The sequence below is a fragment of the Dermacentor andersoni genome, chromosome 1 (genome assembly GCF_023375885.2).
Source record: "Dermacentor andersoni chromosome 1, qqDerAnde1_hic_scaffold, whole genome shotgun sequence".
Lineage (NCBI taxonomy): Eukaryota > Metazoa > Arthropoda > Arachnida > Ixodida > Ixodidae > Dermacentor > Dermacentor andersoni.
The window spans coordinates 89,852,153-89,866,610 of NC_092814.1; the positions used below are offsets into that span (position 1 = coordinate 89,852,153).

General features: G+C 44.5%; 1 protein-coding gene across 6 annotated transcripts in view; it reads right to left on the bottom strand.

Annotated features, from left to right (window-relative positions):
• Window positions 1–6,629: 6,629 nt before the first annotated feature.
• Window positions 6,630–14,458, bottom strand: part of LOC126544308 (probable phosphorylase b kinase regulatory subunit beta) — a 95,085-nt gene continuing 87,256 nt past the window's right edge. For 5 of the 6 annotated variants that reach the window (XM_072286323.1, XM_055061752.2, XM_072286321.1 and 2 more), the window contains 3 exons: window positions 9,462–9,569; window positions 9,316–9,390; window positions 6,630–6,975 (listed from right to left, as the gene is read on the bottom strand). In XM_072286323.1, coding sequence (XP_072142424.1) covers window positions 6,787–6,975; window positions 9,316–9,390; window positions 9,462–9,569 — 372 coding nt within the window. In that variant the 3' untranslated portion in view covers window positions 6,630–6,786. The remainder of the gene's footprint in view (window positions 6,976–9,315; window positions 9,391–9,461; window positions 9,570–14,458) is intronic. The other variant, XM_072286325.1, reaches the window with a different exon arrangement.

Consider the following 14,458-nt stretch of genomic DNA (forward strand, 5'->3'; position numbering starts at 1 on the left):
GCCGCAGAAGCCAAGGAGAAGGCCGCCACTGCTGCATCGGGGGCCGCCCCGGCCAAGGAGGGAGCCGCGGCAGCAGCAGCAGCGGCACCGCCAACCTCAGAGGTGAGCGAGGGGCCATCGGCTTCCGTGTGGCCGGAAGATATTATAGCAGCAGCGAGAGCGATGTCGCCACAGTTGTTTGTTTACGACACCGATGACGAGGATTACTTGTATGAATGTGCGCAGGAGGAGCTAAGAAAAATGCAGAGAGAGAAACAACGGCAAAAGGCAGTGGCCGAACGGCAAAAGGCAGATGCCGAAAAGCGAAAGGCAGCGGCGGCGGGCGAAAGGCAAAAGGCAGATGCCGAAAAGCGAAAGGCAGTGACAACAGCCGAACGGCAAAGGGCAGCGACGGCAGCCGAAAGGAAGCAACTGCCGCCGCCGCCGCAGGAGCAACAGCAGCAGCAACAGCGGCAGCAGCAGCGGCAGCAGCGGCAGCAACAAAAGGGAGCGGGGGTCGCCATTGTCCATTGGCCGGACGGCAAACCGGCAGGCAGCGTCATTGACAAGGGCGACGGCCGCCTGTATCTCACGCTGTCCGACGACGAGGAGCGGAGGAAAGAACGGGAGGCAGAATTGGCAAAGAGAGCGCCCAAGTACCCGCTCGTTTACGAAGCAGTTTACGAGGCGGACGGACGAGTGGCGGGCACGGTGACAGACTCGGGCGACGGCCGTCTCGTTCTCAAGCTGTTCGAGAAGTCGCTGCCGCCGCCGCCGCGTACGTTAACTCCGTTCGAGCAGTTTATGGAGCGCAAACACCAGGAGGAGGAGCGGAGGTCGGGCAGCACGACGGGTGGGATCGCAATGGTACAGTGGCCCAGCGGCAAACTGGCCGGCAGCGTCATTGACAAGGGGGACGGCCGCCTGTACCTGACACTGTCCGACGAGGACGAGAGGATGCGCAAGCAAATAAAAGAGGTGGCCGCCGAAAAAAGGAAACATTTCCCCGTCGTCTACGAGACGTATTACGAAGAGGACGGCCGCTTAGCCGGCTCCGTGACCGCTCTGGCGGACGGGCGCATGGTCCTCACGCTAGAAAAGGTCGTGGAGACGGAAGAGGGTACTAGTACTACTACCGTAAGCCGACGGAATCCCCCTCCTCCATCCTCCTCTCCAAGGAGCAGCACTTCTCCTCCAACCTTAACGGAGTACGACGCTGCTACTAGTTACGCCATGTCTTCTAAATCGAGCTGCGCATCAAAGCAGCAACAGCAACGGCAGCAGCAGGTTAGCGGCACTACCGAGCAACCGAGCACCTCGAGGCGGCCGCCTACTGCTCCTCCCAATTCACCCAGGAGGCCGGAGCCGAGTTCAAAGGCCGCAGCCGCCCACCTCGATGACGTAGTCTACCTCGTCAGGGGGCGCGTGGACGGGACCGTCATTAAAAAGGGCGGACACGTTCACCTGAAGCTTGCAATCGACGCTCCCGGCACAGAAAAGCAGCAGCAGAAACCCGCTGAGCAGCAGAGACTCGCAGAGCAGCAGAGACCCGCAGAGCACGCGGAGCAGCAGAAAAAACAACACCAAGAGGTGCACTACGTGACCATGGGCGACGACGACGCGGCGGCCAAAATAACTGAAAGGGACGGCCGACTCTATCTCACTGAGACACCCAGAGCTGCTGCCGCTGCTGACGACGACAGCGAGAGCGAGACCGACGCCGAGGTCCGCCGTTTCATGAATCCCGACGACGAGAGGCCGCTGTGGAATTCGACCAGCTTTATGGGCAGGGACATAAGAGACACCAGACCGGGCTTTGGAATCGTCGTGAAACTGCGGGGTCGCCAGCAGTGTCTGCACAGAGCGCGGGATGCGCTGCGGGACCTGTTTATTCTCACAAACAGGGACGACGCGTTCCACGTCACGCTCTTTCAAGTCAACATCGAGTTTCAGAGCGAGTACGATCCTCGGTCCCTCCCGAACGACATCTTGGTCGTTTTCAGAGATTACGTCATGCAACAGACCCGAGAGGCGATCCGGGAGGCTCGCGACAATCTGTGCGCCACGAGAAATTGCATCGTGGTCAAGCCCGACGGCTGGATCGTGATCGGAAAGATATACCCGTCGCACCTGGCCATCGCGGTCGACTACAGCAAAGCGGCCGGTGTGATCGACGGGCTGCGCGCCACCGTTCACGCAGCGTCCAACGAGTGGATGAGGCAGGCGTGCGATTGGATGAGGAAACGCGGGGGCATCAACGTTCACTTGGTCGTGGAAGAAAGGCAGTTTACCCTTCTTTCAGTATTAACGAACTGGCGCGATAAATCTTCTTGCTGTAGGCGGATACCGCTTTCTCGTGGTATCACTAATTCGGAGAAGGGAGAACGCCAGCGAGCGCGAAACACGCGCAAACTGCCCGTCCGCACGAGCTCAAGGCTGTGACGAGGCGTCTGCAGTGGAGCCCGATGGAACAGCGTTGCCCTCTGGCGGCTGTCACAGAAGTGGCGACAGCGGCTGTAAGCGCGCGGGCGGGGAGTTTTACAACTGAAGCTAGTCTAGTAACGTTGGGTTGAAGATTAGTATGCAGAAGATAAAGGTAATAAATTCGTGATTTGCAGTCAGCCCGTAGAATCTGTGCAAGAGTATGTTTATCACGTTACTGCGATTAACAGTGAAGCAATTAATGCAGCGACAAATTTACGCACGATAGGACAGCACCCTCTGGATTTAAAATACGGATTTTAAAGGCTCTGCTTCTACTGGTTGAATGCGGCAGAATCGATTTTGGGAGCCGGAAATACGCCATAGACGTCAGGTTTTGGACACCACCTACTGCCACCGCCGAGAGAGAGAGAGAGTAAAACTTTACTGCATATAAATAAAATAAGGCACGATGGTTGAAAACGTGACATGTACTAGGCGTGTACTACAGCTAAGCTCCTATTTATCTCGCGCTTCGATGGTATATTTGCCCTCTCGACGCGCCGCCGCGAAGTCTGCGCGTGGCGCACGTCTTCATATTTATTTAGACAAGATTGAATATATATGACAGGTTCGATACCATCCAGCACAAAGACATTTTCAGAACTGTTTTTTTTTTTTTTTCATTTAAGAGCCACAGGTACCCGTCATATAAACAATGTCACATACCGAGTGACCCAAGTTTGGCGTGAAAGAAGTTATATACAGACAAGCACACAAATAATCATACCCCAAACTGGGTGAAGTTCGAGAATCTTAATCACATTAAAATGGGCTAGAGCGCACAGGGCTGGCATTACCAAGCCATGACTGGCAGATTTATCCATGAAAAGAAAAGCACACAATCATTGCATTCTACCAGCACTAACGTATGGAGCAGAAACTTTGGACGTTAACTAAGAAGCCCAAGCATAAGTTAAGGAGTGTGCGACGAGCAATGGAATGAGGAATGTTAGGCGTGCAAAGGAAGACAGTTGTGTATTAGAAAGTAAATGGAGGTAGCCAGTATTTCAGTTGACAGTGAGAGGAAGAAATGGAGTTGGGCAGGCCATGCAATGCATAAGCAGATAACCAGTATGTGTGCCAAAAGAAGAGAAGTGCAGCGGAGGATAGCAGAAAACTAGGCGATATGATGAAATTAGGAAACTTGCAGGCATAAGATGGGGTCAGCAAGTGCAAGTTAGGGGTGATTGGAGATCACTGGAAGGGGCCTTCGTCCTGCAGTGGACATTAATAGGCTGATGATGATGATGACATACCAAAGAACAGCAACCAACTTGCCCGACATGTAGTTGAGTTGCCCCACATGCTAACCCAGACCTCTCTGTGAGCATCATGGCAGTCTCATTGGTAGTCCTAGTGACATCCTCTAGTGCAATCGGTGCTTGGGTAGTCGTGGCCTCAAATGTTGACCACAGCCATGCAGGCTCACTTAGGGCCAGTGTTAGTTCATCTCCCAATTTTTATGTAAAAACTGGCCGCTACTTCCACTCTTATAATCGTGGTACCACTGAAGGCAACACGTGAGTCCCAGGCTGGCCCCGACACACTGTGTGTTTAGCCCTTTCAGACGCCATTTTATCCCGTTGATTGAAAACTTGCTTTCACCACATCTCTTGCATCTTCAGAATCATAGAAAGTGTACAGTTGCAGAAAAAAATGAAGAATTTTCAATTGTTTAGCGAGTTTTAAAGAGTTTACAGAATGTGGACTCCATGCGAAACTCACTATAGGAACATCAAATATGAGAACAAACTATTTCGTGTTTTGAAAAGATTGAAAAGCACTTATCCAGCCACTTGAAAATTATGCCTGGTGCATGACGTCATGAAAAAGGATGAAAGAAACGAACCCGCTACATGCAACATACTGACACCAAGTAAAAACGCCCAACCATCTACCTTCCCACTCATTTTGCTAAAAGATTCTGCACGTTATTCAAAATTTCAGCACAATTCCAATAATAAGTTTCAAGATGTATGCAACACATTTTATATATAATTACTTTGATCAGTGGATTTCCTGTTGATGGACCATATTGCTGTACATGTGTACACAGCGCCTGAAAGGGTTAAAATGCTGCCCAACAGGTGGGTGATGGATCCAGTGGCGTAGCTAGGTCGTCTGGCACCCGGGGCCCATAGGTCTTCTATATATTGAACAGATATATTGAACAATATAGATATATAAATAATTCAATATAAAGATATAGTGAACAATAACGTTCATGGGACTATCAAAGCTTGCCAACGCCCGAAACATCCAGCCTAGCACCATCCATGGTCTTAAACATTCCAAGGAGCACGTGCACTCCTAGGTTCTAGCACGCCGGTGCCCAGTCAGGTCAGAAGTTGGACACACGCGACTCAAGATGAATGGCGAATTTTCTGATGCAAAATCGCAGCCTGTGCTCCTGAAAACTGTTTCCTCTGCCCACAAGGCTATGTGTTATGGAGCTGCATTCGGCACACAGTTGCAACGCTGGTTGCCCATTAAGAGCAGACGCATTGTTGCGACGATCACATCCTTAGCATCTAAAATTTAACGTGCCCACAAACTAGAAAGCTTTAGAAAGAGGGAAAACAAATTTTTTTTTCAGAAAGATACAGCAAGGCAATTATAAAGAAAAACCAGAACACTTTCTGAAAAGCAAGTTATATGGTTGAAGGTATACTCATAACAAGAAAGCTTGCAGTGGGCAGGACACTACTAAAATTAACCATGCGAAGCGATAGACCAATCTGATGGTAAGTTCACTACACCACTGCTGCTGCAAAGTACGCCAGTAGTAGTGGTAATAGTCAGTGAACTGAATGGCAACTTTGGTTGGAGGTGCATATCTTTATTTTTATTATTTTTTTCTTCCCATGTCAAACCATCTCAACTGCTGTGATAAGGTGCAGGTGGTTGAGGATAGTAGATTCAGAAAGGACAAGATGGTACAGTAAGGGCAGGGCAGAGGTCACAGTGCAGCTGGCCTCAGCATTCCACTCAGGGTAGCTTTGAGCTTAAGTACAGTGGGAAAAGCAGCGAGCACAACCACGGGAAATATTTTGGGCAAGTTCTAACCCTTTGATGGACAGCAGGCCATATCAGTCCCACTTTTCAGTGCAACTTCACTGTGCCATATGCGTGAAAAAAAAAAAAAAGTGGGTAAATTTTGGTGTGTGGCTACGTTTCTGAACCTAGATAGCATATTTCTTTTTTTCATTTAATTACAGGTTTCTGCTATGTTCCATTATTTCTTTTAGCTTTATCTAAGCCACTACACAATAAATGGCAACTATTCTTGAGGAACATTTCTTTCTTGAACTAGACGAGAAAACACAGAAATAAGCCTGTTCCCTCCCCTTATTCGACATGTTTTTATGACAGCTGTGTGCTTTTATGATTTTGGTGAGGTTAGGCGTTTCAATTTGCTATACCGCACACCTACCAATAATAGATTATCCATTTATTAGCCACACACACACACACATCACTACATATGAGAAATGCACAGCGTCTGAGGCTTTCCATGAAGCATCTGTTTTCTGAGAACTACTGTAATACTGAGCAGTCCTGAAAGACAGTGCAGTAGAAAGGGTGCTTAATAAGCACAACAAACACTTGCAAAACATGCGAATGCTGCTAGTATAGTATACTAGTGCACACAGGTTACTTCTGATCGTTTTACATACAGCCATGAGGAGGTAGAAGACTACACCGCCATGTAATGCTCTTCTCGATAAAAATGGGCTAGTTGGATAGTGGCACACATAAATGTCCCACATTCTTCACCCACACAGAATGTTAATCAGATTTAAGATTTGATTTTTCTTGAACAATACCTGATCAGAGACGCACTCGCAATGCTTCAGACACAAAGCAATCCATTCTCTTGCTGTGCTCATCAAAGCATTAAGAAAAGTTCTTCACCCACGCATAGTTTCATTAGTTGATTAAAGTCATTGTCTCAAAAGCAAAGCTCATAACTATAACCAGGGGAAACATTGTGGACAAACTAAAAAAAAAAAGTTCTTACACCTAAACATAGTTCAGTTGGATGACTAGGTAGTCCCTGTCTCAAAATCAAAGTCCATATTATGATGAAGCACTCGGTTGAACTAATTCTGCATGATGGCCTCGACCTGTAATAACAGTATTTCGCAAGGAAAAATAAAAGTATGTGAAAGTAGTACAGAGCAGTATATTTCAAATTCACTACTACATCAACAAGTTCAACACACCAGACTGCAAGGTGGACTAGATTGGATAACAGGACCAGGGTGCCAAAGGTGTGATTATATAAGAAATAACTTTCAGACCACTAATGTGCAAGACCCTTTAAGATATACAGCACTCTTCTGTGCTCAGGTTTTCTATGCCAGAAGTAAGCAGACGTGTCATAATTCCACGTGAAAGGTAGCATGACGTCACAGATGACGGAGAGTCATAGAAGGATGTCATATTCTTCGCATCAGACTCTTCAGGGTGCTGCTCATTCTTGAAGATCTTAAATGCATCTTCAATCAACTGGACACAGCAAAACATTGCAATTAATGAGAGCTCTCTTAAAAGCTAACAAAAAAGTACAAACAGGTCATGCAATAAATAATGACCGAGTACAGGTCGGAACAACTTAAGCATTCCTAATAAAACACTGAAGTATGATCAAAGGCCGCATCAAATTGTTAAAGGCTGCAATGTAGCCAGGTCTGCATAAAGATTCCAAAAGCCTTCTCTCTGACTCTAATCAGTGTACAGTCTATAGCAAAAAAAAAAAAAAAAAAGTTCAGGTTGGCTGGTCCTTGCTGACAACAGCTGACAAGGCTTTACTTTTTTGTGATAGGCAGCACATTGTGTACATTTATGAAATCAGAACATGGAACAAAACAATTATATATATATATATATATATATATATATATATATATATATATATATATATATATATATATATATATATATATATATTCTGAATGTACCAATGCTATGCCACCTCATCTGATCAGGAGAGAGAAAACTTCAGGAGTGTGCCACCATGTTACTTCATAGAATATTTTTCATTTGTTTGTTTCTTTACTTTCATTTACTATAGCCACTTGCATATTTTTTGCCTTGAAAAATCTCTAAAGAGCCTTTAATTTCACACTAAGTGAGGACGTCATTATAAACTATTTCATTACATGTCCAGCAAATATGGGCTTCAGTTTAGCTCAAGCTAAGAAATATTTTTGCAAGTCTCAGGAATTCATTTTAAGAATTCCGTTTCAGCATAAAAGTGGCAAAACACAAAGGCAGCAAAGCACATATAAAGAAACCATGCAAGTCAATTAGCTAAAAGAAGATCTGCAAAACAGAGATTGAGCATGTAGTTTTTTTGGTTATAACATGATTAAGCTTGAACTCCCCATAACAAAAATTGTAAGGAGTATATAATATTTTAATCTGTTCTAGTAATGTGTATTTCTCACTGACTGCAAAGGCACATGGCAGTGAATTTTAGCAGGCGGTATTGATAGACACACTTCATGGTGATTGAGTGTAATTCATGTTCTCAGGGCATCCTACAACACAATGCAGCATATAAAAATTATGCAAATTCAACACACTGTGGGAATCGACGTAAGCGAAGCTTTCTGTGCTGGTTGCTTTGATTGATGATAATTAGCAGTGATGTTGACGGCGAAAGCTTAATTTCTTCAACATTTAGTCCAACATGAGTGGCGACTTGATGTTAAATGTTACCTTGCATGCACCACTGCTGTTTGTCTGCGTAGTACACAGAACACACAGGGAGAGGTGTGGCTCGATGTTTTGTTGTGCGCCATATTTCATAACCTCTGAGAGGATTAAGCATTGTCATTGCCTCACATGGCACATCGCAGTGTGGCAGAAGTATTAAACTTGAATTGGATTATGGGGCTGTACGTTCCAAAACTACGCTCAGATTATGAGGCACGCCCTAGTGGTGCACTCCGGATTAATTTCAACACTGTGATGTTCTTCAACGTGTCTCAAAATCTAAGTGCACATGCGTTTTCTATTTCGCCCCCGTCGAAATGCGGCTGCTGCAGTCGGGATCAAATCTACGACCTCTAACAACGCCATAACCACAAAGCTACCACGGCAGGCACAGAAGCGTTGATTTGACAGGCGACCGCTTCAGTAGTGTCGCCTGAACTCTGCGGTGCACTTTAATTAATGTGGCTCTGCTTCTGCACATCCTGGCTAATTTGTCCACTTGAACTTAAGCTTAGCCAGTTTCCCCACAACCGCTGTCGTATAGTAGTAGGGCTTCCTTGCATTCACATGTCACCCCCCCCCCCCCCCCTTGCACGGAAACTGCCTCTTTTCCTCCCTCCTCTCTACAGTTCTATATATGTCCACTTTGGACTCGCATGTTAGCAGAAAGGGAAGCGCTGCAGTTTCTGCAATGCTTTTGAGGGGCATCACGGATAATTACAGCACATTCAACGCGGTGGGGTCCAAAGGAGTTTGTCATGTCCGTCCGTCCCCTTTCCTCTCTGACTTGCTCCTGTCATGTATACATACGCTCTGAACCACCCCCCCGACGCGGTGTGCCAGACAGCAGCAGCCACAGCAGCAGCCACAGCAGCAGCCACAGCAGCAGCAGCAGCAGCAGTGGTGGTGGTAAAGTCGAAGGAAGAGGCAAAGAAAGCTTTGCTTTAAAAACACCAACAGAGCACTCTACACATAAGTGGCGGAGGCACCGAGTGCAATAAAAATTACTGGTTGTTGCACGTTTTAGAGTGCACTTCTTTTTATCTATCTTCAGGCAGCTAAAATGATTCTTTAACAAGCAAAGCACTTCATCTAAACATCACTACCTGCATACGAAGGGACACATACCACATCCAGGTCAACTTTCTCACTAAATGAGAACTCTGGATTCCTTTTCAAGATCACATCAATCACCATGAGAAGCTGAAAAAAAAAATGCATATGGAAGATGCTCAGAATATGCTACATGAAGGCAGTTATGACAAATATGTTACCTCGATCATGACATGTCGGTATTCTGGTAAAGAGACGTGGCTCAGTAGCATTTCCACTTGAAGGGCAAAGTTTAAGTCATATATGGTTAATTCACTCAGTGTAGGTTGCTGAAAAAGAAGAATATTTTACAATCAATGAACAGCATTGATCTTCTAGACTAAATTAATCAAATAGGGCTGCAGCAGGAAACATTTACACCAGCAAGCAAAGTGCCCCATGTAAATAATAGTAATACAACACAATGTTGTTTTACTTTTTGCCAATGTCCATTTTCACTGAATTATCACTGTTATCAAGTTGTCACTTGAAACAGCACACACCTACAGTATCCAAAACTTCCTGGACGTCGCCGCTGATTCTATAGCAAAGGACGTCTGATCAAACTGTTTGTGTGTTGCGGATAGTGTTGTACATTCTTCAATGTACGCCAGCACCGGCAATCACTCTGGAACATGCGGTGAGACATGTATGAACAGCGGATGTACAAATAGCCTTGTCTCTCATTCCAAGCACCTTTTCAAAGATGAACCAGTACCACCTCGCCCAGTTTGCTATTTATGAACTTTACATAGCAGATGTACTAATAGCTGTGTTTTACCAGTACTCACGTACGGGGCAGAAACCTGGAGGCTTACAAAAGGGGTTCTACTTAAATTGAGGACGATGCAACGAGCTATGGAAAGAAGAATGATGGGTGTAACGTTAAGGGATAAGAAAAGAGCAGATTGGGTGAGGGAACAAACGCGAGTTAATGACATCTTAGTTGAAATCAAGAAAAAGAAATGTGCATAGGCAGGACATGTAATGAAGAGGGAAGATAACCGATGGTCATTAAGGGTTACGGACTGAATTCCAAGGGAAGGGAAGCATTAGCAGGGGGCGGCAGAAAGTTAGGTTGGCGTATGAGATTAAGAAGTTTGCAGGGATGACATGGCCACAATTAGTACATAACCGGGTAGTTGGAGAAGTATGGGAGAGGCCTTTGCCCTGCAGTGGGCGTAACCAGGCTGATGATGATGATGATGATGTACTTAACCCGTGAAATCAGATTCAACGACCGACTATGGTGCTGATCGCTATCGTTGTGATTTCGGCATTGCTTGTCTCTCTGGGCACAAGCTTGCCCAATGAGGAGATGAAGTCTTAACTGACCCATTTTCAGTACTTCTCAGCTTTCATCATCCCTGCAATGTGACATTTAGTTGAGGTGCTGGCTTGATACACTACAGTTCACTTATGGAAAAAGTCAATTGTTAATTCCCCTAGTCAACCAACTGCAAATTCCCCTATTGAGCCTCGAGAAGGCCACCCATAATTTCTGCCCACTCATCGTTCTGCCGAAAGTCCCAGTCACATGAATTTTCATTTTTCACTTTTATTGTGTTAGCACTGCTGTCATGCAGAAAAAAAAAGTACCAATGAAATCATCGTGTGCAGCTTGTAAACAAAATAATAATAATAATAATAATAATAATGCCTATATGGAATAAAAGTTATAGAAATGGTCAGTAACTATACATATTTTCACCGATGGAAAGAGCACCTCATGCCTGGACTATTGTGTAGGAGTACAAAGTGTATATGCTTCTGCAACGCCTTTGATAGGAGGCTCAGGGGGTTTACATCACTCTAGAGGACATCATGGCAACAGCCAGGGAGCTCACATTGGAAAGGTCAATAAGGAGAATGTCAAGTTACATTGTTACCAGATACAATTTTACCACAGCCTTATGAGAGAAAACAAGCCTGAGAGCTGATAAAACAGTTTATTAATATTACTAAGATTACCTGGCAATTTAAACATGAGGTTAACACATTTACCAGCCCAAAAGTAAAATACTCTGAAATTGCCAAAGTATATTTATATTAAAAAGCAGAGCTAAGCCCAACAAAAAATCTTTTTGTTATTGCTGTTGAGTGGTGGAAGTTTCAGCAATTATCATTATGCTTACTGTGCTCGCCAAGGCTTGATGGTAATAATTTGTAAGTAAGGTTCTGCGTTTCTGGATAAATCAGAAAAGCTTAGAAAAACACTGCAGTAAAATTTTTCCAAAATCGAAACTCCAATTTTGAGGGCACGTAGTCTTCAAATATTCCAGGACAGTTTTTTTATCCTTGGACGTGCCAACGGCATTTCGTCGCGAACACTGCAATGTATGACATCTTCAGAGAAAGCCGTATGCCAACGTGCAGCAAACTGGGCTCGAGATACTACACCATAATACCAAACAAGTTATCTTGCTCAGGAAATGTTTGTTTAGCGCATGTAGATGGGGATAGACAGCATTACTTGCCACGCTACACTATCCCATTCAGTGGCGCTGCATGCACTTTCCTCTTTGTACACCATAAATACTTGCTCACCTCTCCTGGACCTCTCCTGGCACAAGATAGTACACAAAGTGCTTGCTGTGCGACTGAATTCTCTCTGTGCTCAGTGAAGCGATCAGATGCTAATGAGCTTTGGTGAGGAAGTTGATTGCATGCTTCGCATTGTTGAGGAGGAAAAGCGACCTGATGCAGTGTGTTCTTTTAGGAAATACAGTTGAAATTCGATTTAACAAAGTGATGACCATGCTTAAATTATTTTATTAAATCGGGAAGTTCAGAAAATCGAGTAAGAGATTTTTCGGTCCTTCGAAATCTGAAATTGTAATGTAGTGACACCCAAAAGGTACCACGGCATTGTATTTGCTGCTAACCCACACCTGTACGTGTAAAAAGTCCACGAGGTGGCCAACCACTGCTGCTCCTAGCGCCACCTGGTACGTAAGAATGCTAGTGACTGCAGAGTCCGTTGTTCCGTACATGGGTGCAGCGTGCTGGCTTGTCAAAATAAAGCTAGGACCATGACTAGGGGGCCTAGATGTTTTAACACGATAGTGTTAGAGCGCATGCTCGAAGAAAAACCCGTCTGCGCCAAGATTAAGAAAGAAATCACAGCTTTTTTTTACTCATATATTTCTGGAAAAGCTTCGTTAAATCAGATTTAATGCAAGCTAGTTTCTTTAATCCTGGTTGATGGCAACATTGAACTTTATGGGTACCTGCCAGGGAACGAAATTTCTTCGTTAGATTGGGAACTTTGTAAAATCGGGTTCTGTTAGACTGAGTTTTAACTGCACTACTACCTAGCGGTTTAGAAGTGGAACCGCACTGTCGAAAGGAAGATTTGCAGTGAACTGCAGCATAACAGCAATTAATTCTGATATTGAACGCAAATTATAAATCCTAATGTAAAGACCGATTTGCCCCAGACAATCAAGCCTTACCATCGTTTGCCCTAGTTGTGCCAGTAACAATAATATCCTCAGACTTGCGGCAGACTTTTTACAATATCAGGCATATAATGTGAAAGAAATTGTTGGGCCAATGGTGTTCTCGCGCATAAATATTCATGACCGGCTTCTCTTTCACATTTTGCACTGTCTCTCCTAGCCTTCCCAGAATCTAGTGCGAATGTCGAAAGGGCATTCTCTATGTTCCTTGTCGTGAACAAGAAAGATCATGCCACAGTTGCGGATGCAAACATCGGCAAGTATGCTCATATACATGACAAGTTGTAACCAGTGACGATTATGGTACCAGTTGCTTAATAATGCATTTTTAGTACTGACAACATGTTCTTGCATTAGAGAACAGTTGCCTAAATTTTGGAAGAAATAAATAAAAACCAAGAAACTCTTATTTTGGGGAGTGTAACCATATGTTAAATTCAAACACCAAGAAACTCAGAATTAAAAAAATAAATTTTCGGAAGAATACCCCCTCTAAATATGGCTAAAAATAAACTCTACGAATGCAGAACCCTACTTATAAGACATGTTCTGGAACAGTCACAGCAGTGAGTAATGGGTAGTGGGCCATTTTCTGACAGAGAAGTTGCAAGCAAAAACTTACCAACAGCAGACATATAGAGATAATTGTACACTACCAGAAGTTTTTCCCACCCAACTTTTAAAAACTGTCACTTCAGCATGGTGAGCGAACTGTGGCATGTGATCTATGGTATCAAAGACAGCACAAATTCACATCGTATTACACAATCTACAACTTCAAACTTCTAGCCTGCAGAAAAAAAAAAAAAAGCCAGCATTTGACATTTTATACTCAGTTTGCTGCTTCTTTAGAACTAGGTGATGACATTGACATTTCTGAATGATGAACAAGGATGGTTTGTGTGGAACCATATGTCAATCTTTCTTGCATATCTCTACGTGGTGCATAGTCTTGCGCTGGCTAAGGGTGGACAAAGAAATCGAAAGCATGCCCATTGTGTCCCACGAATAATAACCAAAACTCGACGAGCGTTGTGCTCTGCTTTGCTACATACCAAACATGCATTCAACTATGGTACCTTAACAAAATCATATTTTGCATGCTGTTTACAGTGGCAGGTACTGCTCACTGAGATGGTGACAGCATACATTAGCAGCCGCAGTGTTTTGGTTACAATAAGCCATGCAGCTGAACTTGTTAATATATCTCCTCGAGGTCACTGTCTTTTCTGCTCTCCGTGTTTATCTAGTTTTTGTAACATGTTGACTTAATGGCTGAATAGGGAGGATCACCAGAAATTTTGATTCTACAGAGCCCCTGAAACAATTTTTTGGCTACGGAAGACTGGCATGGCCGGCTTTGGAAGTGCAAGCATCTCTGCCAAGGTGGCCATAGTTAACAGCAAATACTCATCATCTATCCACATTCTTGCACGCAACGCAACTTGTGAGTTATAGCAATCTGCTAGTAGGGTGCGTCGATTAATGAAGTAGTTATATGAAGAAACATGCGAAATATTGAGCACCCATTGTTGCCTTATATGCTTGAACCGTTTCATGCCGAACTGGTGATCATTATTATTTTGTTGAGCTCAGGTTCAGTTTGGGTTCAGGTATATTCCAAAAATATTGGTTTGGGTTTAGGTTCAGTTCCGCCCAAAATTGCAGTTTGGGTTCAGTTCAACACCCTGGTTAGAACGCACTTCAAGTTGACAACA